The sequence below is a fragment of the Oncorhynchus tshawytscha genome, linkage group LG19, assembly GCF_018296145.1.
Source record: "Oncorhynchus tshawytscha isolate Ot180627B linkage group LG19, Otsh_v2.0, whole genome shotgun sequence".
Lineage (NCBI taxonomy): Eukaryota > Metazoa > Chordata > Actinopteri > Salmoniformes > Salmonidae > Oncorhynchus > Oncorhynchus tshawytscha.
The window spans coordinates 58070950-58096638 of NC_056447.1; the positions used below are offsets into that span (position 1 = coordinate 58070950).

At 45.4% G+C, this 25689-nt stretch overlaps 1 protein-coding gene across 1 annotated transcript in view; it reads left to right on the plus strand.

The window, feature by feature from the left end:
* The window catches only part of LOC112239282 (myelin regulatory factor), a 101871-nt gene that overhangs the window by 19798 nt on the left and 56384 nt on the right, over positions 1-25689 (plus strand). Inside the window, 5 exon segments of the mRNA XM_042301988.1 lie at positions 2773-2863; positions 3478-3574; positions 3576-3766; positions 8481-8542; positions 23558-23786. Coding sequence (XP_042157922.1) covers positions 2773-2863; positions 3478-3574; positions 3576-3766; positions 8481-8542; positions 23558-23786 — 670 coding nt within the window.

Consider the following 25689-nt stretch of genomic DNA (forward strand, 5'->3'; position numbering starts at 1 on the left):
TACCCGGGCGCGTACCAGGGACCCTCTGCACACATCAACAACAGTCACCCACGAAGCATCGTTACCCATCGCTCCACAAAAGCCGCGGCCCTTGCAGAGCAAGGGGAACTACTACTTCAAGGTCTCAGAGCAAGTGACGTCACCGATTGAAACACTATTTAGCGTGCACCACCGCTAACTAGCTAGCGTTTCACATCCGTTACACAGACACCACTCTAGTATCCACACTTTCTAACTCCGAAAATAACTAGTGATTTACCTCTAATTCGGACACAATATCAACGCATGAGTAGCGTCTGGATTTATGTAGTGCTCTCTTTGGATTCGGTTCTCTACTTCTAATTCCCTCTGTTCACATCTCTCATTTGATCTATCATCTACAATGTGCAGTTACTCATTTTAGTTTCAGAGCTTTTTTTTGTTTATCACTTCCTTTTCCAATGGCTCCCATTCCTACATCTCTCTCTATATATATATATATATATATTCTCTATATATATATATATATATATATATATATATATATATATATATATATATATATACATATATATACAGGTATCTCTCTCTCTCTCTCTCTCTCTCTCTCTCTCTCATATATATCCTTCTGTATCCCCTGTCTGTCTCCAACCACCCCACTCCCTCTTCGTTATCAGTCCTGCCAGTCTGAATTTACTGCCAGTTTGGGCAGGGTGCACATCTGGTCTTTATTTAAGTGAAAACGATCCTCTTCCTCCTTTCCTCTTCCTCTTCCTCTCCCCCTCTTCTCCTCTTCTCCTGCTCCTCGTCCTCTCATTCGGTCCTTCTCATCCTCCCCCCCTTGGCTCTGGCATGTATTCATGAACCTTGTCCTAACAAGAATTGCCAAAGAACTTTTCATCTGAAGACACTCCATCTATAATCTCTAATTGTTTTTACACTCCCATCTTGCTGTCATCAAACACATGCTGATGTGATCCAGCTGTATGAGAGATAAACAACAGCACTCTGTACATTTCTATGAAACTATACCACCACGCACAGGGGATGATACGGACAAGACATGGCTGCTTCTAAAGATGGGGGAAAGACCACTGAATGAGCGGCAGTGGCTGAGTGCTGATCAAGTGAGATTTTAAATATCAAGGGGTTTGAAGACAGAGGGCGAAGAGAGAGAAAGCGACACTAACACAGACATTTTTGACATTCCGAACTGAGTAGCAGCTTCATCTTTCGAGAGAGAGAGAGAGAGAGAGAGAGAGACAAGTTGTCTAACCATGGCCCACCCACTGTATACCTCTTTCTGACCCCTCTCTACCTAACCTCATTCACCCATTCTTCACCTTTGTCACACTCACTCGCTTTGTTGTTGAAATCCCCTGTAGAAATAGTTTAAGTAAAATAGTGTCTGTGTACTCTACATGCTGGTGTTTCTGAGGATTATGGGGTAGAGTCACGTGGATTCGGGGAGCTTTGCCTGAGATGGGGTGAGTACGGTCCCACGTCCCTGGATGGAGTGAGGTTGAGCTGGGTGAGAGAATAGAGGGATGAATTATTTCACACGCCAACACTTAAACCAAGCTAAAAACCATTGCTGGTGCACCTAATAGACTAGCACAATGTATGGGCTACTGACTGGTTGTTGATGAGGAGGAGGACGACGACGAGGAGGAGGAATCTTCGTAGTATACTTACTATTGGTTGAAATGGACATGTCAGAATTAGTGCTTTAGATGTATTTATCATTAGAGAAAGTAACCCATTCTGTCTGAACCCAACACCAGCCCATCCTGTCTGAACCCAACATCAACCCATTCTGTCTGAACCCAACACCAGCCCATCCTGTCTGAACCCAACACTAACCCATCCTGTCTGAACCCAACACCAACCCATCCTGTCTGAACCCAACACCAACCCATTCTGTCGGGACTCAACACCAACCCATCCTGTCTGAACCCAACACCAACCCATCCTGTCTGAACCCAACACTAACCCATCCTGTCTGAACCCAACACCAACCCACCCTGTCTGAACCCAACACCAACCCATCCTGTCTGAACCCAACACTAACCCATTCTGTCGGGACTCAACACTAACCCATCCTGTCTGAACCCAACACCAACCCACCCTGTCTGAACCCAACACCAACCCATCCTGTCTGAACCCAACACCAACCCATCCTGTCTGAACCCAACACCAACCTATCCTGTCTGAACCCAACACCAACCCATCCTGTCTGAACCCAACACCAGCCCATCCTGTCTGAACCCAACACCAGCCCACCCTGTCTGAACCCAACACCAGCCCACCCTGTCTGAACTCAACACCAGCCCACCCTGTCTGAACCCAACACCAGCCCACCCTGTCTGAACTCAACACCAGCCCACCCTGTCTGAACCCAACACCAGCCCACCCTGTCTGAACTCAACACCAGCCCACCCTGTCTGAACCCAACACCAACCCACCCTGTCTGAACCCAACACCAGCCCACCCTGTCTGAACTCAACACCAGCCCACCCTGTCTGAACTCAACACCAGCCCACCCTGTCTGAACCCAACACCAACCCACCCTGTCTGAACCCAACACCAACCCATCCTGTCTGAACCCAACACCCACCCATCCTGTCTGGACTCAGACATAAGATCCAGATGGCCATAGTCTTGGTCTTAGCATTCCCAAACAGTGAAACAGAATCCAGCATCACTCTCTATGGTCTAGTTCGCTCAGGTGGTACAACTGATGTACAACACATTCTCTCTCTTTTCTACTCACCCCCTCCTCTCTCTCTGTAGGTCATGATATTACCAGCTCCTTGGAGCCAGCGAACATTGACACCAGTATTCTGGAGGACTACATCAGTAAGGAGGACGACAGCACTGACATGTGAGTGGCTCCCGGGAAACGGGATAAAGTGTTTTGTAATTGAAAATGTAAATTGGGTTTTTCTTATTGGACAGGTCCAGGTATTCCCTCGCTGTTTCAGTCAGTTTTCATCCTTTTGGTGCCTAATGAACCACACCTGTCTGTGTTGTCTGTCATTGTCATGCCAAACAACCACAGGAGTTAGCTACAACACAAACACATCTGTGACCAGCTTATCAATGCGACCAAACAACAAGTATGTCTAACCAGGGTAGCGTTTATTAGGTACCAAATGGGGGAAAAAATGTGCTGAAAAAGGGACTGGACTGTTCCAACAAGAAACATAGGTTTTTGTTTTCCGTTGCAAAACGCTTTAATACGTTTTCAATTGAGTGCCCTGATAAACACGACCCACCTCAACACACAATAACCAATTCATAACATGCTATTCTAGGGACATTTCCAATTGAACTAATATTAATGAACACAATCACATGGTTGTCTGACCTAGCTACTTTTAGATGAATGACTGTCTGGATAAGAACGGCAGCTAAATGATCAAAATGTAAAATATGTAAATATATAATATATATATATATATATATATATATATATTCTCCTCTGTGTTTCCCCAGCTGTTTTTCTGAGGTCCATAGCGGTGCCCCAGGGCCTAACTCTTACTCATCACCCCAAGCCGGAGTTTCCTCTTCTGGGGTGGTTTGCAGTGTGGCGTGAACCCCCTATCCCCCTCCGTCAGGGAAACCCCCACTCCCACCCCCAGCCCTGCCAAACCCCCTACCCCCCACCCCTGGGCCTGCTGAGACACAACAACTACCCCTGCCTGGGGCAACACAACCATCAGCAGAACCACCAGCAGCAGCAGGACCACATCAAGCCTGAACACAGAGGACACTACGCACCAGGGTGAGCTGGCAGGATGGGGGTGATGGGGGGTGAGGGACATGGTGAGGGTGAGAGAAGGGGGTTAGGGTGGGGGGAGAGGGTGAGGGTGAGGGAAAGGGAGTGGGTGATGGTTAGGGTGAGGGTGAGGGTGAGGGAAAGGGAGTGGGTGATGGTTAGGGTGAGGGAAAGGGAGTGTGTGATGGTTAGGGTTAGGGTGAGGGAAAGGGAGTGGGTGATGGTTAGGGTTAGGGTGAGGGAAAGGGAGTGGGTGATGGTTAGGGTTAGGGTGAGGGAAAGGGAGTGGGTGATGGTTAGGGTGAGGGTGAGGGAAAGGGAGTGGGTAATGGTGAGGGAAAGGGAGTGGGTGATGGTAAGGGAAAGGGTGAGGGAAAGGGAGTGGGTGATGGTTAGGGTTAGGGTGAGGGAAAGGGAGTGGGTGATGGTTAGGGTGAGGGTGAAGGAAAGGGAGTGGGTAATGGTGAGGGAAAGGGAGTGGGTGATGGTAAGGGAAAGGGTGAGGGAAAGGGAGTGGGTGATGGTAAGGGAAAGGGTGAGGGAAAGGGAGTGGGTGATGGTGGGGGTTAGGGTGAGGGAAAGGGAGTGGGTGATGGTGATGGTGAGGGTTAGGGTGAGGGAAAGGGAGTGGGTGATGGTGGGGGTTAGGGAGTGGGTGATGGTAAGGGAAAGGGAGTGGGTGATGGTGAGGGTCTGGGTGAGGGAAAGGGAGTGGGTGATGGTGGGGGTTAGGGTGAGGGAAAGGGAGTGGGTGATGGTTAGGGTGAGGGAAAGGGAGTGGGTGATGGTGAGGGTTAGGGTGAGGGAAAGGGAGTGGGTGATTGTGGGGGTTAGGGCAAGGGAAAGGGAGTGGGTGATGGTGATGGTAAGGGTTAGGGTGAGGGAAAGGGAGTGGGTGATGTTAGGGTGAGGGTGAGGGAAAGGGAGTGGGTGATGGTGGGGGTTAGGGTGAGGGAAAGGGAGTGGGTGATGGTTAGGGTGAGGGAAAGGGAGTGGGTGATGGTGAGGGTTAGGGTGAGGGAAAGGGAGTGGGTGATTGTGGGGGTTAGGGCAAGGGAAAGGGAGTGGGTGATGGTGATGGTAAGGGTTAGGGTGAGGGAAAGGGAGTGGGTGATGTTAGGGTGAGGGTGAGGGAAAGGGAGTGGGTGATGGTGGGGGTTAGGGTGAGGGAAAGGGAGTGGGTGATGGTTAGGGTGAGGGAAAGGGAGTGGGTGATGGTGAGGGTTAGGGTGAGGGAAAGGGAGTGGGTGATTGTGGGGGTTAGGGCAAGGGAAAGGGAGTGGGTGATGGTGATGGTAAGGGTTAGGGTCAGGGAAAGGGAGTGGGTGATGGTGAGGGTTAGGGTGGGGGAAAGGGAGTGGGTGAGGGTGAGGCTGAGCTGTCTGGGACTATAAATGGATAGATGGATGATGGGGAATGGTAGGCAACAGAAACTGACATGTTGGAATTATAGAGCAAGATGACAGATTATGCTACTACAGTATGTGGACACCTGCTAGTTGAACATCTCATGGGCATTAATATAGAGTTGGTCTCCTCTTTGCTGCTATAACAGCCTCCACTCTTCTGGGAAGGCTTTCCACTAGATGTTGGAACATTGCTGCTATAACAGCCTCCACTCTTCTGGGAAGGCTTTCCATTAGATGATGGAACATTGCTGCTATAACAGCCTCCACTCTTCTGGGAAGGCTTTCCACTAGATGATGGAACATTGCTGCTATAACAGCCTCCACTCTTCTGGGAAGGCTTTCCACTAGATGTTGGAACATTGCTGCTATAACAGCCTCCACTCTTCTGGGAAGGCTTTCCACTAGATGTTGGAACATTGCTGCTATAACAGCCTCCACTCTTCTGGGAAGGCTTTCCATTAGATGTTGGAACATTGCTGCTATAACAGTCTCCACTCTTCTGGTAAGGCTTTCCATTAGATGTTGGAACATTGCTGCTATAACAGCCTCCACTCTTCTGGAAAGGCTTTCCACTAGATGTTGGAACATTGCTGCTATAAAAGCCTCTACTCTTCTGGGAAGGCTTTCCACTAGATGTTGGATTATTGCAGCGGGGACTTGCTTCCATTCAGTCACAAGAACATTAGTGAGGTTGGGCACTGATGTTGAGCGATTAGGCCTGGCTCGCAGTTGGCGTTCCAATTCATCCTGAAGGTGTCCGATGGAGTTGAGGTCAGGGCTCTGTGAAATCAATTTCAAGAATCTCCCAATGAACAGTTCTTGTGCTGACGTTGCTTCCAGAGGAAGTTTGGAACTCGGGAGTGAGTGTTGCAACCGAGGACAGATGATTTCTACCCGCTATGAGCTTCAGCACTCAGAGGTCCCATTCTGTGAGCTTGTGGCCTACCACTTTTGGCTGAGCCATTGATGCTCCTAGAAGTTTCCACTTCACAATAACAGTACTTACAGTTGACCGGGGCAGCTCTAGCAGGCCAGAAATTTGGCAAACTAACTTGTTGTAAAGGTGGCATCCTATTATGGTGCCACGTTGAAAGTCACTGAGCTCTTTACTAAGGCCCTTCTACTGCCAATGTTTGTTTATGGAGATTGCATGGCTGTGTGCTCTGTTTTATACACCTATCAGCAACAGGTGTGGCTGAAATAGCCGAATCCACTAATTTGGAGGGGTGTCCACATACTTTTGTATATACATTGCACTTGTAAATGATTCAGACCCCTTTTTTCCAGATGTTTTACTTTACAGCCTTATTCTAGAATGTATTCAATAAACAAAATCCTTAATCTACACACAATACCCCATAATGACAAAGGTAAAACAGGTTTTTAGAAATGCTTGCAAAAACAGAAATTCCTAATTTACGTAAAAATTCATACCCTTTGCTATGAGACTCGAAATTGAGCTCAGGTGCATCCTGTTTCCATTGATCATCCTTGAGATGTTTCTACAACTTGATAGGAGTCCACCTTTGGTAAATTAAATTGATTGAACATGATTTGGAAAGGCACACACCTGTCTATATAAGGTCCCACAGTTGACAGTGCATGTCAGAGCAAAAACCAAGCCATGAGGTTGAAGAAATTGTCTGTAGAGCGTCGAGACAGGATTGTGTCAAGGCACAGATCTGGGGAAGGGTACCAAAACATTTCTACAGCATTGAAGGTCCCCAAGAACACATCGGCCTCCATCATTCTTAAATAGAAGAAGTATGGAACCACCAAGACTCTTCCGAGAGCTGGTCGCCCGGCCAAACTGAGCAATCGTGGGAAAAGGGCCTTGGTCAGGGAGGTGACCAAGAACCCGATGGTCACTCTGACAGAGCTCCAGTGTTCCTCTGTGGAGATGGGAGAACCTTCCAGAAGGACAACTATCTCTGCAGCACTCCACCAATCAGGCCTTTATGGTAGAGTGGCCAGATGGAAACCACTCCTCAGTAGAAGGCACATGACAGGCCGCTTGGAGTTTGCCAAAAGGCACCTAAAGGACTCTGACCATGAGAAACAAGATTCTCTGGTCTGATGAAGATTGAACTCAATGGCTTGAATACCAAAGTGTCACTTCTGGAGGAAACCAGGCACCATCCCTACAGTGAAGCATGGTGGTGGCAGCAGCATGCTGTGGGGATGTTTTTCAGCGGCAGGGACTGGGAGACTAGTCAGGATCGAGGGAAAGATGAACGGAGCAAAGTACAGAGAGATTCTTGATGAAAACCTGCTCCAGAACGTAGGTCCTCAGACTGGGGCGAAGGTTCACCTTTCAACAGGATAACGACCCTAAGCACACAGCCAAGACAATGCAGGAGTGGCTTCGGGACAAGTCTCTGAATGTCCTTAAGTGGTCCAGCCAGAGCCCGGACTTGAACCCGATCGAACATCTCTGGAGAGACCTGAAAATAACTGTGCAGTGGCACTCCCCATTCAACCTGACATAGCTTGAGAGGATCTGCAGAGAAGAATGGGAGAAACTCCCCAAATACAGGTGTGCCAAGCTTGTAGCGACATACCCAAGAAGACTCGAGGCTGTAATCGCTGCCAAAGGTGCTTCAACAAAGCACTGAGTAAAGGGTCTGAATACTTATGTAAATGTGATATTTGTCTTTATTGGCTATGAGTAGGTTTTATGAGGGAGGGGAAAAAACAATTATCAATTTTAGAATAAGGCTATAATGTAACAAAATGTGGAAACAGTCAAAGGGTCTGAATACTTTCTGAATGCACTGTAGTGTATATTGTGCAACCGCATCAACCCAGCAGGCAAAATTGGTTGTAATGACATAATCTCAACCAGTTGAGCCTGCTACTTTTTAATAAGTTGTAACATCAATGTGAGATACAACTTGAAAAGATAAGTCATAGTAGCTCACATTTAACCGATGAGCCAGACTCATGTCTACAATGACATGATGGTTTAGGTCTAGATGAACTAGATTCACACCATAGACACCCTTATACTAAATCCAGCTCCGTTATGTAATCAGTGGTTGAGAGCGAAGATATGAGGAAGGCAGATATCAGAAACTAGAGTCATATTACAGATGGCCTGGAAAGAACTCATGCAATCTATTGCACAACACAATGTAGATGATTTTGCTGCAGCGAAGTATGTTAATGCCTTTCAAAAATATATAAGAGATATTCTAAAATCAAATAACTTTCGGATTGAAATGCCATATTGTACGGGCACAAGTTTCTGCATGATAAAATCTGTATTGATCTTTATATCAACCAATCAATATTTCTCTACTACGTTCCAGGACGCTCCCAGAGTCCCCCCCAGACTCCAGCTCTGAGCCGTACTCCCCTCAGCAGGTCAATGGTAAGTCCAGCTCTGAGCCGTACTCCCCTCAGCAGGTCAATGGTAAGTCCAGCTCTGAGCCGTACTCCCCTCAGCAGGTCAATGGTAAGTCCAGCTCTGAGCCGTACTCCCCTCAGCAGGTCAATGGTAAGTCCAGCTCTGAGCCGTACTCCCTCAGCAGGTCAATGGTAAGTCCAGCTCTGAGCCGTACTCCCCTCAGCAGGTCAATGGTAAGTCCAGCTCTGAGCCATACTCCCCTCAGCAGGTCAATGGTAAGTCCAGCTCTGAGCCGTACTCCCTCAGCAGGTCAATGGTAAGTCCAGCTCTGAGCCGTACTCCCCTCAGCAGGTCAATGGTAAGTCCAGCTCTGAGCCGTACTCCCCTCAGCAGGTCAATGGTAAGTCCAGCTCTGAGCCGTACTCCCCTCAGCAGGTCAATGGTAAGTCCAGCTCTGAGCCGTACTCCCCTCAGCAGGTCAATGGTAAGTCCAGCTCTGAGCCGTACTCCCCTCAGCAGGTCAATGGTAAGTCCAGCTCTGAGCCGTACTCCCCTCAGCAGGTCAATGGTAAGTCTCAAAGGAAAGGCTGGTGTTGATGGACTAGAGGATATGGGGTTGATGGACTAGAGGATATGGTGTTGATGGACTAGAGGATATGGGGTTGATGGACTAGAGGATATGGTGTTGATGGACTAGAGGATATGGTGTTGATGGACTAGAGGATATGGTGTTGATGGACTAGAGGATATGGTGTTGATGGACTAGAGGATATGGGGTTGATGGACTAGAGGATATGGTGTTGATGGACTAAAGGATATGGTGTTGATGGACTAGAGGATATGGGGTTGATGGACTAGAGGATATGGTGTTGATGGACTAGAGGATATGGTGTTGATGGACTAGAGGATATGGTGTTGATGGACTAGAGGATATGGTGTTGATGGACTAGAGGATATGGTGTTGATGGACTAGAGGATATGGTGTTGATGGACTAGAGGATATGGTGTTGATGGACTAGAGGATATGGGGTTGATGGACTAGAGGATATGGTGTTGATGGACTAAAGGATATGGTGTTGATGGACTAGAGGATATGGTGTTGATGGACTAGAGGATATGGGGTTGATGGACTAGAGGATATGGTGTTGATGGACTAGAGGATATGGTGTTGATGGACTAGAGGATATGGTGTTGATGGACTAGAGGATATGGGGTTGATGGACTAGAGGATATGGTGTTGATGGACTAGAGGATATGGTGTTGATGGACTAGAGGATATGGTGTCGATGGACTAAAGGATATGGTGTTGATGGACTAGAGGATATGGTGTTGATGGACTAGAGGATATGGGGTTGATGGACTAGAGGATATGGTGTTGATGGACTAGAGGATATGGTGTTGATGGACTAGAGGATATGGTGTTGATGGACTAGAGGATATGGTGTTGATGGACTAGAGGATATGGGGTTGATGGACTAGAGGATATGGTGTTGATGGACTAGAGGATATGGTGTTGATGGACTAGAGGATATGGTGCTGATGGACTAGAGGATATGGTGTTGATGGACTAGAGGATATGGTGCTGATGGACTAGAGGATATGGTGTTGATGGACTAGAGGATATGGGGTTGATGGACTAGAGGATATGGTGTTGATGGACTAGAGGATATGGTGCTGATGGACTAGAGGATATGGTGTTGATGGACTAGAGGATATGGTGCTGATGGACTAGAGGATACGGTGTTGATGGACTAGAGGATATGGTGTTGATGGACTGGAGGATACGGTGTTGATGGACTAGAGGATATGGTGTTGATGGACTAGAGGATACGGTGTTGGGGCTGATGGACTAGAGGATACGGTGTTGGGGCTGATGGACTAGAGGATATGGTGTTGGGGCTGATGGACTAGAGGATATGGTGTTGATGGACTAAAGGATATGGTGTTGGGGCTGATGGACTAGAGGATATGGTGTTGATGGACTAGAGGATACGGTGTTGGGGCTGATGGACTAGAGGATATGGTGTTGGGGCTGATGGACTAGAGGATATGGTGTTGGGGCTGATGGACTAGAGGATATGGTGTTGGGGCTGATGGACTAGAGGATATGGTGTTGGGGCTGATGGACTAGAGGATATGGTGTTGATGGACTAGAGGATATGGTGTTGATGGACTAGAGGATATGGTGTTGGGGCTGATGGACTAGAGGATACGGTGTTGGGGCTGATGGACTAGAGGATATGGTGTTGGGGCTGATGGACTAGAGGATATGGTGTTGGGGCTGATGGACTAGAGGATATGGTGTTGGGGTTGATGGACTAGAGGATATGGTGTTGGGGCTGATGGACTAGAGGATATGGTGTTGATGGACTAGAGGATACGGTGTTGGGGCTGATGGACTAGAGGATATGGTGTTGATGGACTAGAGGATACGGTGTTGGGACTGATGGACTAAAGGATATGGTGTTGGGGCTGATGGACTAGAGGATATGGTGTTGGGGTTGATGGACTAGAGGATATGGTGTTGATGGACTAGAGGATATGGTGTTGATGGACTAGAGGATATGGTGTTGGGGTTGATGGACTAGAGGATATGGTGTTGATGGACTAGAGGATATGGTGTTGATGGACTAGAGGATATGGTGTTGGGGCTGATGGACTAGAGGATATGGTGTTGATGGACTAGAGGATATGGTGTTGATGGACTAGAGGATATGGTGTTGATGGACTAGAGGATATGGTGTTGATGGACTAGAGGATATGGTGTTGATGGACTAGAGGATATGGTGTTGATGGACTAGAGGATATGGTGTTGATGGACTAGAGGATATGGTGTTGGGGCTGATGGACTAGAGGATATGGTGTTGGGGCTGATGGACTAGAGGATATGGTGTTGATGGACTAGAGGATATGGTGTTGGGGTTGATGGACTAGAGGATATGGTGTTGATGGACTAGAGGATATGGTGTTGGGGTTGATGGACTAGAGGATATGGTGTTGATGGACTAGAGGATATGGTGTTGATGGACTAGAGGATATGGTGTTGATGGACTAGAGGATATGGTGTTGATGGACTAGAGGATATGGTGTTGGGGCTGATGGACTAGAGGATATGGTGTTGGGGCTGATGGACTAGAGGATATGGTGTTGATGGACTAGAGGATATGGTGTTGATGGACTAGAGGATATGGTGTTGGGGTTGATGGACTAGAGGATATGGTGTTGATGGACTAGAGGATATGGTGTTGGGGTTGATGGACTAGAGGATATGGTGTTGATGGACTAGAGGATATGGTGTTGATGGACTAGAGGATATGGTGTTGGGGCTGATGGACTAGAGGATATGGTGTTGATGGACTAGAGGATATGGTGTTGGGGCTGATGGACTAGAGGATATGGTGTTGATGGACTAGAGGATATGGTGTTGGGGCTGATGGACTAGAGGATATGGTGTTGATGGACTAGAGGATATGGTGTTGGGGCTGATGGACTAGAGGATATGGTGTTGATGGACTAGAGGATATGGTGTTGGGGCTGATGGACTAGAGGATATGGTGTTGGGGCTGATGGACTAGAGGATATGGTGTTGATGGACTAGAGGATATGGTGTTGGGGTTGATGGACTAGAGGATATGGTGTTGGGGCTGATGGACTAGAGGATATGGTGTTGATGGACTAGAGGATATGGTGTTGGGGTTGATGGACTAGAGGATATGGTGTTGATGGACTAGAGGATATGGTGTTGATGGACTAGAGGATATGGTGTTGGGGCTGATGGACTAGAGGATATGGTGTTGATGGACTAGAGGATATGGTGTTGGGGCTGATGGACTAGAGGATATGGTGTTGATGGACTAGAGGATATGGTGTTGATGGACTAGAGGATATGGTGTTGGGGCTGATGGACTAGAGGATATGGTGTTGGGGCTGATGGACTAGAGGATATGGTGTTGATGGACTAGAGGATATGGTGTTGGGGCTGATGGACTAGAGGATATGGTGTTGGGGCTGATGGACTAGAGGATATGGTGTTGGGGCTGATGGACTAGAGGATATGGTGTTGGGGCTGATGGACTAGAGGATATGGTGTTGATGGACTAGAGGATATGGTGTTGGGGCTGATGGACTAGAGGATATGGTGTTGGGGCTGATGGACTAGAGGATATGGTGTTGATGGACTAGAGGATATGGTGTTGGGGCTGATGGACTAGAGGATATGGTGTTGGGGCTGATGGACTAGAGGATATGGTGTTGATGGACTAGAGGATATGGTGTTGGGGCTGATGGACTAGAGGATATGGTGTTGGGGCTGATGGACTAGAGGATATGGTGTTGATGGACTAGAGGATATGGTGTTGATGGACTAGAGGATATGGTGTTGGGGCTGATGGACTAGAGGATATGGTGTTGATGGACTAGAGGATATGGTGTTGGGGCTGATGGACTAGAGGATATGGTGTTGATGGACTAGAGGATATGGTGTTGATGGACTAGAGGATATGGTGTTGGGGTTGATGGACTAGAGGATATGGTGTTGATGGACTAGAGGATATGGTGTTGATGGACTAGAGGATATGGTGTTGGGGCTGATGGACTAGAGGATATGGTGTTGATGGACTAGAGGATATGGTGTTGGGGTTAATGGACTTAAGGACATGTTGTTGATGGACTAGAGGATATGGTGTTGATGGACTAGAGGATATGGTGTTGATGGACTAGAGGATATGGTGTTGGGGCTGATGGACTAGAGGATATGGTGTTGATGGACTAGAGGATATGGTGTTGATGGACTAGAGGATATGGTGTTGGGGCTGATGGACTAGAGGATATGGTGTTGGGGCTGATGGACTAGAGGATATGGTGTTGGGGCTGATGGACTAGAGGATATGGTGTTGGGGCTGATGGACTAGAGGATATGGTGTTGATGGACTAGAGGATATGGTGTTGGGGCTGATGGACTAGAGGATATGGTGTTGATGGACTAGAGGATATGGTGTTGGGGCTGATGGACTAGAGGATATGGTGTTGATGGACTAGAGGATATGGTGTTGGGGTTAATGGACTTAAGGACATGTTGTTGATGGACTAGAGGATATGGTGTTGATGGACTAGAGGATATGGTGTTGATGGACTAGAGGATATGGTGTTGGGGCTGATGGACTAGAGGATATGGTGTTGATGGACTAGAGGATATGGTGTTGATGGACTAGAGGATATGGTGTTGGGGCTGATGGACTAGAGGATATGGTGTTGATGGACTAGAGGATATGGTGTTGGGGCTGATGGACTAGAGGATATGGTGTTGATGGACTAGAGGATATGGTGTTGGGGCTGATGGACTAGAGGATATGGTGTTGATGGACTAGAGGATATGGTGTTGATGGACTAGAGGATATGGTGTTGATGGACTAGAGGATATGGTGTTGGGGCTGATGGACTAGAGGATACGGTGTTGGGGTTGATGGACTAGAGGATACGGTGTTGGGGCTGATGGACTAGAGGATATGGTGTTGGGGTTGATGGACTAGAGGATGTGGTGTTGGGGTTGATGGACTAGAGGATGTGGTGTTGATGGACTAGAGGATGTGGTGTTGTGGCTGATGGACTAGCGGATATGGTGTTGATGGACTAGAGGATGTGGTGTTGATGGACTAGAGGATGTGGTGTTGGTTGATGGATTAAAGGATATGGTGTTGGGGTTGATGGACTAAAGGATATGGTGTTGATGGACTAGAGGATATGGTGTTGGGGCTGATGGACTAGAGGATATGGTGTTGGGGCTGATGGACTAAAGGATATGGTGTTGATGGACTAGAGGATATGGTGTTGGGGTTGATGGACTAAAGGATATGGTGTTGATGGACTAGAGGATATGGTGTTGGGGCTGATGGACTAGAGGATATGGTGTTGGGGCTGATGGACTAAAGGATATGGTGTTGATGGACTAGAGGATATGGTGTTGGGGTTGATGGATTAAAGGATATGGTGTTGATGGACTAGAGGATGTGGTGTTGGGGTTGATGGATTAAAGGATATGGTGTTGGGGTTGATCTACTAGAGGATGTGGTGTTGGGGTTGATGGACTAGAGGATGTGGTGTTGGGGTTGATGGACTAAAGGATATGGTGTTGGGGTTGATGGACTAGAGGATATGGTGTTGATGGACTAGAGGATACGGTGTTGATGGACTAAACGATATGGTGTTGGGGTTGATGGACTAAAGGATATGGGGTTGATGGACTAGAGGATATGTTGTTGGTGTTGATGGACTAAAGGATATGGGGTTTATGGACTAGAGGATATGTTGTTGATGGACTAAAGGATATGGGGTTTATGGACTAGAGGATATGTTGTTGGTGTTGATGGACTAAAGGATATGGTGTTGGTGTTGATGGACTAGAGGATGTGGTGTTGGGGTTGATGGACTAAAGGATATGGTGTTGGGTTTTATGGTCTAGAGGATATGTTGTTGGTGTTGATGGACTAAAGGATATGGTGTTGGTGTTGATGGACTAAAGGATATGGTGTTTGGGTTGATGGACTAAAGGATACGGTGTTGGGGTTGATGGACTAAAGGGTATGGTGTTGATGGACTAAATAATATTGTGTTGGTGTTGATGGACTAGAGGATATGGTGTTGATGGACTAAATAATATTGTGTTGGGGTTGATGGTCTAGAGGATATGGTGTTGGGGTTTATGGACTAAATGTTGTGGTGTTGGGGTTGATGGACTAAAGGATATTGTGTTGATGGACTAAAGGATATGGTGTTGGGGTTAATGGACTTAAGGACATGTTGTTGATGGACTAGAGGATATGGTGTTGATGGACTAGAGGATATTGTGTTGATGGACTAGAGGATATGGTGTTGGGCTTGATGGAGTAAAGGATATTGTGTTGGGGTTGATGGACTAAAGGATATGGGGTTGGGGTTGATGGACTAAAGGATATGGGGTTGGTGTTGGGAGTTAGAGCAGAGTAGAGTAGATATGAAGAGAGAATGAAAGACGAAAGAGAGAGAGATAAGAAAAGACACTTGACTCAGTCAGTGGTTATTCAAGAAATGGTTGAGGACAATGAGGAGGAGGATAAGTAGGCAGAAATGGGGAAGTGGAGGACTATGATGTGTCGGCTCAGTGGTAAAGGACTATGATTGGTCAGCTCAGTGGTAAAGGACTATGATGTGTCAGCTCAGTGGTAAAGGACTATGATGTGTCAGCTCAGTGGTAAAGGACTATGATGTGTCAGCTCAGTGGTAAAGGACTATGATGTGTCAGCTCAGTGGTAAAGGACTATGATGTGTCAGCTCAGTGGTAAAGGACTATGATGTGTCAGCTCAGTGGTAAAGGACTATGATGTGTCAGCTCAGTGGTAAAGGACTAGGATGTGTCAGCTCAGTGGTAAAGGACTATGATGTGTCAGCTCAGTGGTAAAGGACTATGATGTGTCAGCTCAGTGGTAAAGGACTAGGATGTGTCAGCTCAGTGGTAAAGGACTAGGATGTGTCAGCTCAGTGGTAAAGGACTATGATGTGTCAGCTCAGTGGTAAAGGACTATGATTGATCAGCTCAGTGGTAAAGGACTATGATGTGTCAGCTCAGTGGTAAAGGACTATGATGTGTCAGCTCAGTGGTAAAGGACTATGATGTGTCAGCTCAGTGGTAAAGGACTATGATGTGTCAGCTCAGTGGTAAAGGACTAGGATGTGTCAGCTCAGTGGTAAAGGACTATGATGTGTCAGCTCAGTGGTAAAGGACTATGATGTGTCAGCTCAGTGGTAAAGGACTAGGATGTGTCAGCTCAGTGGTAAAGGACTAGGATGTGTCAGCTCAGTGGTAAAGGACTATGATTGGTCAGCTCAGTGGTAAAGGACTATGATGTGTCAGCTCAGTGGTAAAGGACTATGATGTGTCAGCTCAGTGGTAAAGGACTATGATGTGTCAGCTCAGTGGTAAAGGACTAGGATGTGTCAGCTCAGTGGTAAAGGACTATGATGTGTCAGCTCAGTGTTCCCGCTACCATCTCTTATGACGGAAAAGAGCTTCTGGATATCAGAACAGCGATTACTCACCTCGAACTGGACAGATATTTTTTCTCCAATGAGTCTGACGCGAAGGATATGCTGTTTCTCCCGGACCAGGCTCAAAGTCAAGGTAATTGAGGAGGATACAGGGCATTTGGAAAGTATTCAGAGCCCTTGACTTTTTCCACATTTTGTTATGTTACAGCCTTATTCTAAAATTAATTAAAATCAACAACAAAATAATCCTCATCAATCTACACACAATACCCCATATTGTAGCAAATGTATTAAACATTTTTTTTAAACTTTATTTACATAAGTATTCAGTCCCTTTAGTATGAGACTCGAAATTGAGCTCAGGTGCATCCCGTTTCCATTCATCATCCATGAGATGTTTTTACAACTTGATTGGAGTCCACCTGTGGTAAATTCAATTGATTGGACATTATTTGGAAATGCACACACCTGTCTATATAAGGTCTCACAGTTGACAGTGCACATCAGAGCAAACAACAAGCCATAAGGTTGAAGGAATTATCCGTAGAGGTCCAAGACAGGATTGTGTTGAGGCACAGATCGAGGGAAGGGTACCAAAAAATGTCTGCAACATTGAAGGTCCCCAAGAACACAGTGGCCTCCATCATTCTTAAATGGAAGAAGTTTGGAACCACCAAGATTCTTCCTAGAGCTGGCCGCCCGGCCAAACTGAGCAATCTGGGGAGAAGGGCCTTGGTCAGGGAGGTGACCAAGAACCCGATGGTCACTCTGACAGAGCTCCAGAGATCCTCTGTGGAGATGGAATCACCAATCATGTCTTTATGGTAGAGTGGCCACACAGAAGCCACTCCTCTGTACAAGGCATATGACAGCCAAAAGGCAACTTAAGACTCAGAAACAAGATTCTCTGGTCTGATGAAACCAAGATTGAACACTTTGGCCTAAATGCCAAGCATCACGTCTGGAAGAAACATGGCACCATCCCTACGGTGAAGCATGGGGGTGGCAGCATCATGCTGTGGGGATGTTTTTCAGTGGCAGGAAAAGATGAACGGAGCAAAGTACAGAGAGATCCTTGATGAAAACCTGCTCCGCTCCAGAGTTCTCTGGACCCTATGCACAGAACCAAGTAAATGCAGAAGTGGATTCGGGACAAGTCTCTGAATGTCCTTGAGTGGCCCAGCCAGAGCCCGGACTTGAACCTGATCGGATATCTCTGGAGAAAACTGAAAAAAGCTGTGCAGCGACGCTCCCCATCCAACCAGACAAAGCTTGAGAGGATCTGTTGGGAAAGAATGGGAGAAACTCCCCAAATACAGGTGTGCCAAGCTTGTAGCATCATACTTAAGAAGATTTGAGGCTGTTGTCGCTGCCAAAGGTGCTTCAACAATGTACTGAGTAAAGGGTCTGAATAATTATGTAAATATGATATTTCAGTTTTTTTATTTCTAATACATTTGCAAAAAATATAAACTTGTTTTTGTTTTGTCATTATAGGGTATTGTGTGTAGATTTATGAAGGATTGAACACAATTGAATCCATTTTAGATGAAGGCTGTAACCTAACAAAATGTGGAAAAGGTCAAGGGGTCTGAATACTTTCGAAATGCACTGTGTCGACAACATTGACCCCACAGTGACCGTACGTACATAACCCAACCAGAAGCCATGGATTACAGCCAACATTCGCAATGAGCTCAAGGCTAGAGCTGCCACTTTCAAGGAGCGGGATACTATTCCAGACACGTATAAGAAATCCTGCTATGACCTCAGATGAACCATCAAACAGGCAAAGCATCAACACAGGACTAAGATTGAGTTGTACTACACCGGATCTGATGCTCGTCGGATGTGGCAGGACTTGAAAACTATTACGTTCTACAAAGGGAAACCCAGCCGCGAGCTGCACATTGACGCGAGCCTACCAGATGAGCTAAATGCCTTTTATGCTCGCTTCGAGGCAAACAACACTGAATGTATGAGAGCACCAGCTGTTCTGGACGATGTGTGCAAGACCATTAAACCGGTTAACATTCACAAGGCCACGGGGCCAGACGGATTACCAGGACATGTACTGTGAGCATGGGCGGACAAACTGGTAAGAGTCTTCACTGACATTTTCAACCTCTCCCTGACAGAGTCTGTAATACCTACATGTTTCAAGCAGACCACCATTGTCCTTGTGCCCAAGAAAGCGAAGGTAACCTGCCTAAATGACTACCGCCCTGTAGTTTTCACGTCTGTAGCCATGAAGTGCTTTGAAAGGCTGGTAATGGCTCACATCATCAACGTCATCCCGGAAACCCTAGACCCACTCAAATTTGCATACCGCCCCAACAGATCCACAGATGATTGCAGTCTCTATTGCACTCCACACTGCCCTTTCCCACCTGGACAAAAGGAACACCTATTTGAGAATGCTGTTCATTGACAACAGCTCAATGTTCGACACCATAGTGCCCACGAAGTTCATCACAAAGCCAAGGACCCTGGGACTAAAAGCCTCCCTCCGCAACTGGATCCTAGACTTCCTGACGAGCCGCCTCCTGGTGGTTCAGGGTAGCCTAGTGGTTAGAGCATTGAACTAGTAACCGGAAGGTTGCAAGTTCAAATCCCTGAGCTGATAAGGTCCAAATCTGTTGTTCTACCCCTGAACAGACAGATAACCCACTGTTCCTAGGCCGTCATTGAAAATAAGAATTTGTTCTTAACTGACTTGCCTAGTTAAATAAAGGTAAAATTAAAAATTAAAAAATAACAACACATCTGCCATGCTGATCCTCAACACGGGGGCCCCTCAGGGGTGCATGCTCTGTCCCCTCCTGTATTCCCTGTTCATCCATGACTGCGTGGCCAAGCACGACTCCAACACCATCATTAAGTTTAGGCAGTGGTAGGCCTGATCACAGACAACGATGAGACAGCCTATAGGGAGGAGGTCAGAGACCTGGCAGTGTGTTCCCAGGACAACAACCTCTCCTTCAACGTGATCAGGACAAAGGAGATGATTGTGGACTACAGGAGAAGGAGGTCCGAGTTCTACAAAATTCCATAGTAAATACTACATGGTCGCGGGCTACTACAGTGTTGTATTATAAACTGTAGTGTTTTTGCATGTAGGCTGCTATGTTAAATACCTGATGGAACTCTGAAATATTCACATAATAGCTGGATTACCTACAGTATATTTCTCACTGAAATTATATGTATCTTTCTGCATTCCAATGCAAGTTGTAGAAGGCAACACAAGTAGTCTACAAGTGCCAACACAACGTTCTTACGTCCTGCCCCTCACACACACCCGTGTTGGTCTTTCCCATCAGTGAGAAGGTGTGGAAGGTCTTATCTGATTGGCAGACCTCCAGGAAGGAACAATGGAAAGTACCATTAGCCTAAGGTGGAGGGAACCTGGCCTGATTACCAACAAGATGAGACAGAATTAAAATGATAGCACTGTATTTCTGTATTGGATATACACAGGGCCTTCAGATTGTATTCACACCCTTTTCACTTTTTCCACATTTTGTTACATTTAGATTTAGATTTATGTTTTTAGAAATGTTTACAACTTAATTAAAAAAAGTAAAAGCTGAAATGTCTTGAATCAATAAGTATTTAACTCCTTTGTTGTGGCAACCCTAAATATGTTCAGGAGTAAAAAGTGGACTGTGTGCAATAACAGTGTTAACCAGATGTTTGAATGACTGCCTCATCTCTGTACCCTACACAATTATCCGTAAGGTCCCTCAGTCGAGCAGTGAATTTTATACAGAGATTCGACCACAAAGACCAGGGAGGTTTTCCAATGCTTCACAAAGAAGGTCACCTATTGGTAAAAAAATCATGACTTAGAATATGTGGACAACTACAAATACCTAGTTGTCTGGTTAGACTGCAAACTCTCCTTCCAGACTCATATTGAACATCTCCAATCCAAAATTAAATCTAGAATCTGCTTCCTGTTTCGCAACAAAGCCTCTGTCACACACGCCGCCAAACTTAACCTCGTAAAACTGACAATCCTACCGATCCTCGACGATGTCATTTACAAAATAGCCTCCAACACTCTACTCAGCAAACTGGGTGAAGTCTATCACAGTGCCATCCGTTTTGTCACCAAAGCCCCATCAGCCACCCACCACTGCGACCTGTATGCTCTCGTCGGCTGGCCCTCGCTACATATTCATCGCCAGACCCACTGGCTCCAGGTCATCTATAAGTATTTTCTAGGTAAAGCTCCGCCTTATCTCAGCTCACTGGTCACCATAACAACACCCACCCGTAGCACGCAGGTGTATTTGACTGGTCATCCAAAAAGCCAACACTTCCTTTGGCTGCCTTTCCTTACAGTTCTCTGCTGCCAATAACTGGAACGAATTGCAAAAATTGCTGAAGTTGGAGACTTATATCTCCCTCACTAACTTTAAGCATCTGCTATCTGAGCAGCTTACCGATCACTGCAGCTGTACATAGTCCATCTGTAAATAGCCCATCTGTAAATAGCCCACCCAATCTACCTACCTCATCCTCATTTTGTTTTATTTACTTTTCTGCTCTTTTGCACACCAGTATTTCCAGTATTTCTACTTGCACATCATCATCTACTCATCTATCACTCCAGTGTTAATCTGCTAAATTATATTATTTATAAAAACATTCCAAAACATGCATCTAAAGTAATACTGCAAAAAATGTGGCAAAGAAATTAACATTATGTCCCTTACAAATTGTTATGTTTGGGACAAATCCAACACAACACATCACTGAGTACTACACTTCATGTTTTCAAACATGGTGGTGGCTGCATCATGTTATAAGTATGCTTGTCATCGGCAAGGACTAAGGAGTTTTTTAGGATAAAAATAAACGGAATGGAGCTAAGCACAGCAAAAATCCTAGAGATAACCTGGTTCAGTCTGCTTTCCAACAGACACTGGGAGACAAATTCACCTTTCAGCAGGATAATAACCTAAAACATAAGGCCAAATATACGCTGGAGTTGCTTACCAAGACAACACTGAATATTCCTGAGTGGCCTAGTTATAGTTTTGACTTCAAATCGGCTTACAAATCTATGGCAAGACTAGAAAATAGTTATCTAGCAATGATCAACAACCAACTTGACAGAACTTGAATAATTTTTTCAAGAATATTGTGCAAATATTGTACAATCCAAGTGTGCAAAGATCATAGAGACTTATCCAGAAAGACTCACAGCTGTAATTGCTGTCAAATATGATTCTAACATAACGTAAGCGACTTACAGCTGTAATCGCAGCAAAAGGTGGCGCTACAAAGTATTAACTTAAGGGGGCTGAATAATTTTGCACGCCCAATTTTTCCGTTTTTGATTTGTTAAAAAAGTTTGAAATATCCAATAAATGTCGTTCCACTTCATGATTGTGTCCCACTTGTTGTTGATTCTTCACAAAAAAATACAGTTTTATATCTTTATGTTTGAAGCCTGAAATGTGGCAAAAGGTCGCAAAGTTCAAGGGGGCCGAATACTTTCGCAAGGCACTGTATATACACATAGATGTTTATGGGCGGTGCCTTCGTCCATTCAGACCCCTTGACTTTTTCCACATTTTGTTACGTCACAGCCTTAATCTAAAATAGAATACTTTGTCTTTTTTTCCTCATCAATCTAATCACAATACCCCATAATGACAAAGCAAAGCACAGGTTTTCAGAATTTTCTAACAGGTCGTTGTCCTGTTAGAACATGAACCTTCGCCCCAGTCTGAAGTCCTGAATGCTCTGGAGCAGGTTTTCATCAATGATCTCTAAGTACTTTGCTAAGTTCATCATTGCCTCGATCCTGACTAGTCTCCCAGTCCCTGCTGCTGAAAAACATCCCACAGCATGATGTTGCCACCACCATGCTTCAACATAGGGATGATGTCACTAGGCATTCAGGCCAAGGAGTTAAATCTTGTTTCTCATAGTCAGTGTCCTTTAGGTGCCTTTTGGCAAAGTCCAAGCAGCCTGTCATGAGCCTTTTAGTTAGGAGTGGCTTCCGTCTGGTCACTCTACCATAAAGACATGATTGGTGGAGTGCTGAAGAGATGGTTGTCCTTCTGGAAAGTTCTCCCATCTCCACAGAGGAACCATCAGGTTCTTGGTCACCTCCCTGACCAAGGCCCTTCTCCCACGATTGCTCAGTTTGGCCGGGCGTCCAGCTCTAGGAAAAGTCTTGGTGGTTCCAAACGTCTTCCATTTAAGAATGATGGAGGCCACTCTGTTCTTGGGGACCTTCAATGCTGTAGAAATGTTTTGGTACCCTTCCCCAGATTTGTGCCTTGACACAATCCTGTCTCGACGCTCTACGGACAATTCCTACGACCTCATGGCTTGGTTTTTGCTCTGACGTGCCCTGTCAACTTCTGGAACTTATATAGACAGGCGTGCGCCTTTCCAAATCATGTCCATTCAATTGAATTTAAAAACATCTAAAGGATGATCAATCGAAACAGGATGCACCTGAGCTCAAGTTCGAGTCTCATCGCAAAGGATCTGAATACTTATATAATAATGTCGAAAAAATGCCGAAAAACCTATTTTCGCTTTGTCTTTATGGAGTATTGTGTGTATAGTAGTCCATTTTGGAATAAGGCCATAACGTAACAAAATGTTGGAAAAGTCAAGGTGCCTGAATACTTTCAAAAGGCACAGCGGTCTAAGGCACACCGGTCTAAGGCACAGCGGTCTAAGGCACAGCGGTCTAAGGCACAGCGGTCTAAGGCACAGCGGTCTAAGGCACAGCGGTCTAAGGCACAGCGGTCTAAGGCACTGTATCATCTGATGATACAGTACAGTATGATGATCAGAACAGGCAGAACTTGATAATACTGCATAAAAATGTCTTCCTCCCTGCCTTTCTCACCATCTTCCTCCCTGTCTTCCTCCCTGTCTTCCTCCCTGTCTTCCTCCCTGTCTTCCTCCTTGTCTTCCTGTCCTTCTCCCTGTCTTCCTCCCTGTCTTCCTGTCTTCCTCCCTGTCTTCCTTCCTGTCTTCCAGACACTCACATGCTGAGGACCATGACACCAGAGAACATGTGTCACATGACCTCGCCGCCGCTCCCCCCGCACGGCCATGGCTATCCAAACATGCACCGGGACATGTACCTAAAGCCTGAGCCAATGATCTCGCAGTACCCCATTGGTCCCACCTCCAGTGGGAGTTGTCAGGACCTACAACAGAGCCAGATGCTGCATCAACTGTTGCAACACCCACAACAGGGACAAGAGTGAGTGATCAATCAACAAATGAACCAATCAATCAACCAAACAATTAATGAATTGTAAACATCTGCGGTTGTGAAGGGGAGGAGGAAGAAGATAATGGGATAATGTACAGACTGTTGAAACTGTAGATAATGTGATCCTGTAGATACTGACATACTGTAGATACTGAGGTACTATAGATCATGTAAATACTGAGATAATATAGATACTGTAGATACTGTAGATACTATAGATACTGAGATACTATAGATACTGTAGATACTGAGAAAATATAGATACTGTAGATACTGAGATACTATAGATACTGTAGATACTGTAGATACTGAGATACTATAGATACTGAGATACTATAGATACTGTAGATACTGAGATACTATAGATACTGTAGATACTGAGATAATATAGATACTGTAGATACTGAGATAATATAGATACTGTAGATACTGTAGATACTGAGATAATATAGATACTGTAGATACTGTAGATACTGTAGATACTATAGATACTGTAGATACTGTAGATACTGTAGATACTGTAGATACTGAGATAATATAGATACTGTAGATACTGAGATACTATAGATACTGTAGATACTGAGATAATATAGATACTGTAGATACTGAGATAATATAGATACTGTAGATACTGTAGATACTGAGATAATATAGATACTGTAGATACTGAGATAATATAGATACTGTAGATACTGAGATAATATAGATACTGTAGATACTGAGATAATATAGATACTGTAGATACTATAGATACTGTAGATACTATAGATACTGTAGATACTGAGATAATATAGATACTATAGATACTGTAGATACTGAGATAATATAGATACTATAGATACTGTAGATACTGAGATAATATAGATACTGTAGATACTGTAGATACTGTAGATACTGAGATAATATAGATACTGTAGATACTGTAGATACTGAGATACTGAGATACTGAGATACTGTAGATACTGTAGATACTGAGATAATATAGATACTGTAGATACTGTAGATACTGAGATAATATAGATACTGTAGATACTGAGATACTGAGATACTGTAGAACCTGTAGATACTGTAGATACTGAGATACTATAGATACTGTAGATACTGTATATACTATAGATACTGAGATACTATAGATACTGTAGATACTGAGATAATATAGATACTGTAGATACTGTATATACTATAGATACTGAGATACTATAGATACTGTAGATACTGAGATAATAGATACTGTAGATACTGTATATACTATAGATACTGAGATACTATAGATACTGTAGATACTGAGATAATATAGATACTGTAGATACTGTATATACTATAGATACTGAGATACTATAGATAATGTAGATACTGTAGATACTATAGATACTGCATTAGTTACTGCAGCACCCATAACAATGGCTAGAGTGAGTGATGGGTGTAGAAGGGAACGATGAAAGGAGGATGGGAGTGGGGAGGGGGAGGGATGGAGGGAGGTAGGTAGGAATTAATTGCTTCACCATCTACTGCAGCAGGGGAAGGTGGTTCCTGGAGGGAGGAATGGATGGAGGAATGGAGGGAGGAATAGATGGAGGAATGGAGGGAGGAATAGAGGGAGGAATAGAGGGAGGAATGGATGGAGGAATAGAGGGAGGAATAGAGAGGAATGGATGGAGGAATAGAGGGAGGAATAGAGGGAGGAATAGAGGGAGGAATGGATGGAGGAATGGATGGAGGAATGGAGGGAGGAATAGATGGAGGAATAGAGGGGAGGGAAATAGAGGGAGGAATGGAGAGGAGGAATGGATGGGGAGGAATGGATGGAGGAATGGAGGGAGGAATAGATGGAGGAAATGGAGGAATGGAGGGAGGAATGGAGAGGGAGGAATAGAGGGAGGAATAGAGGGAG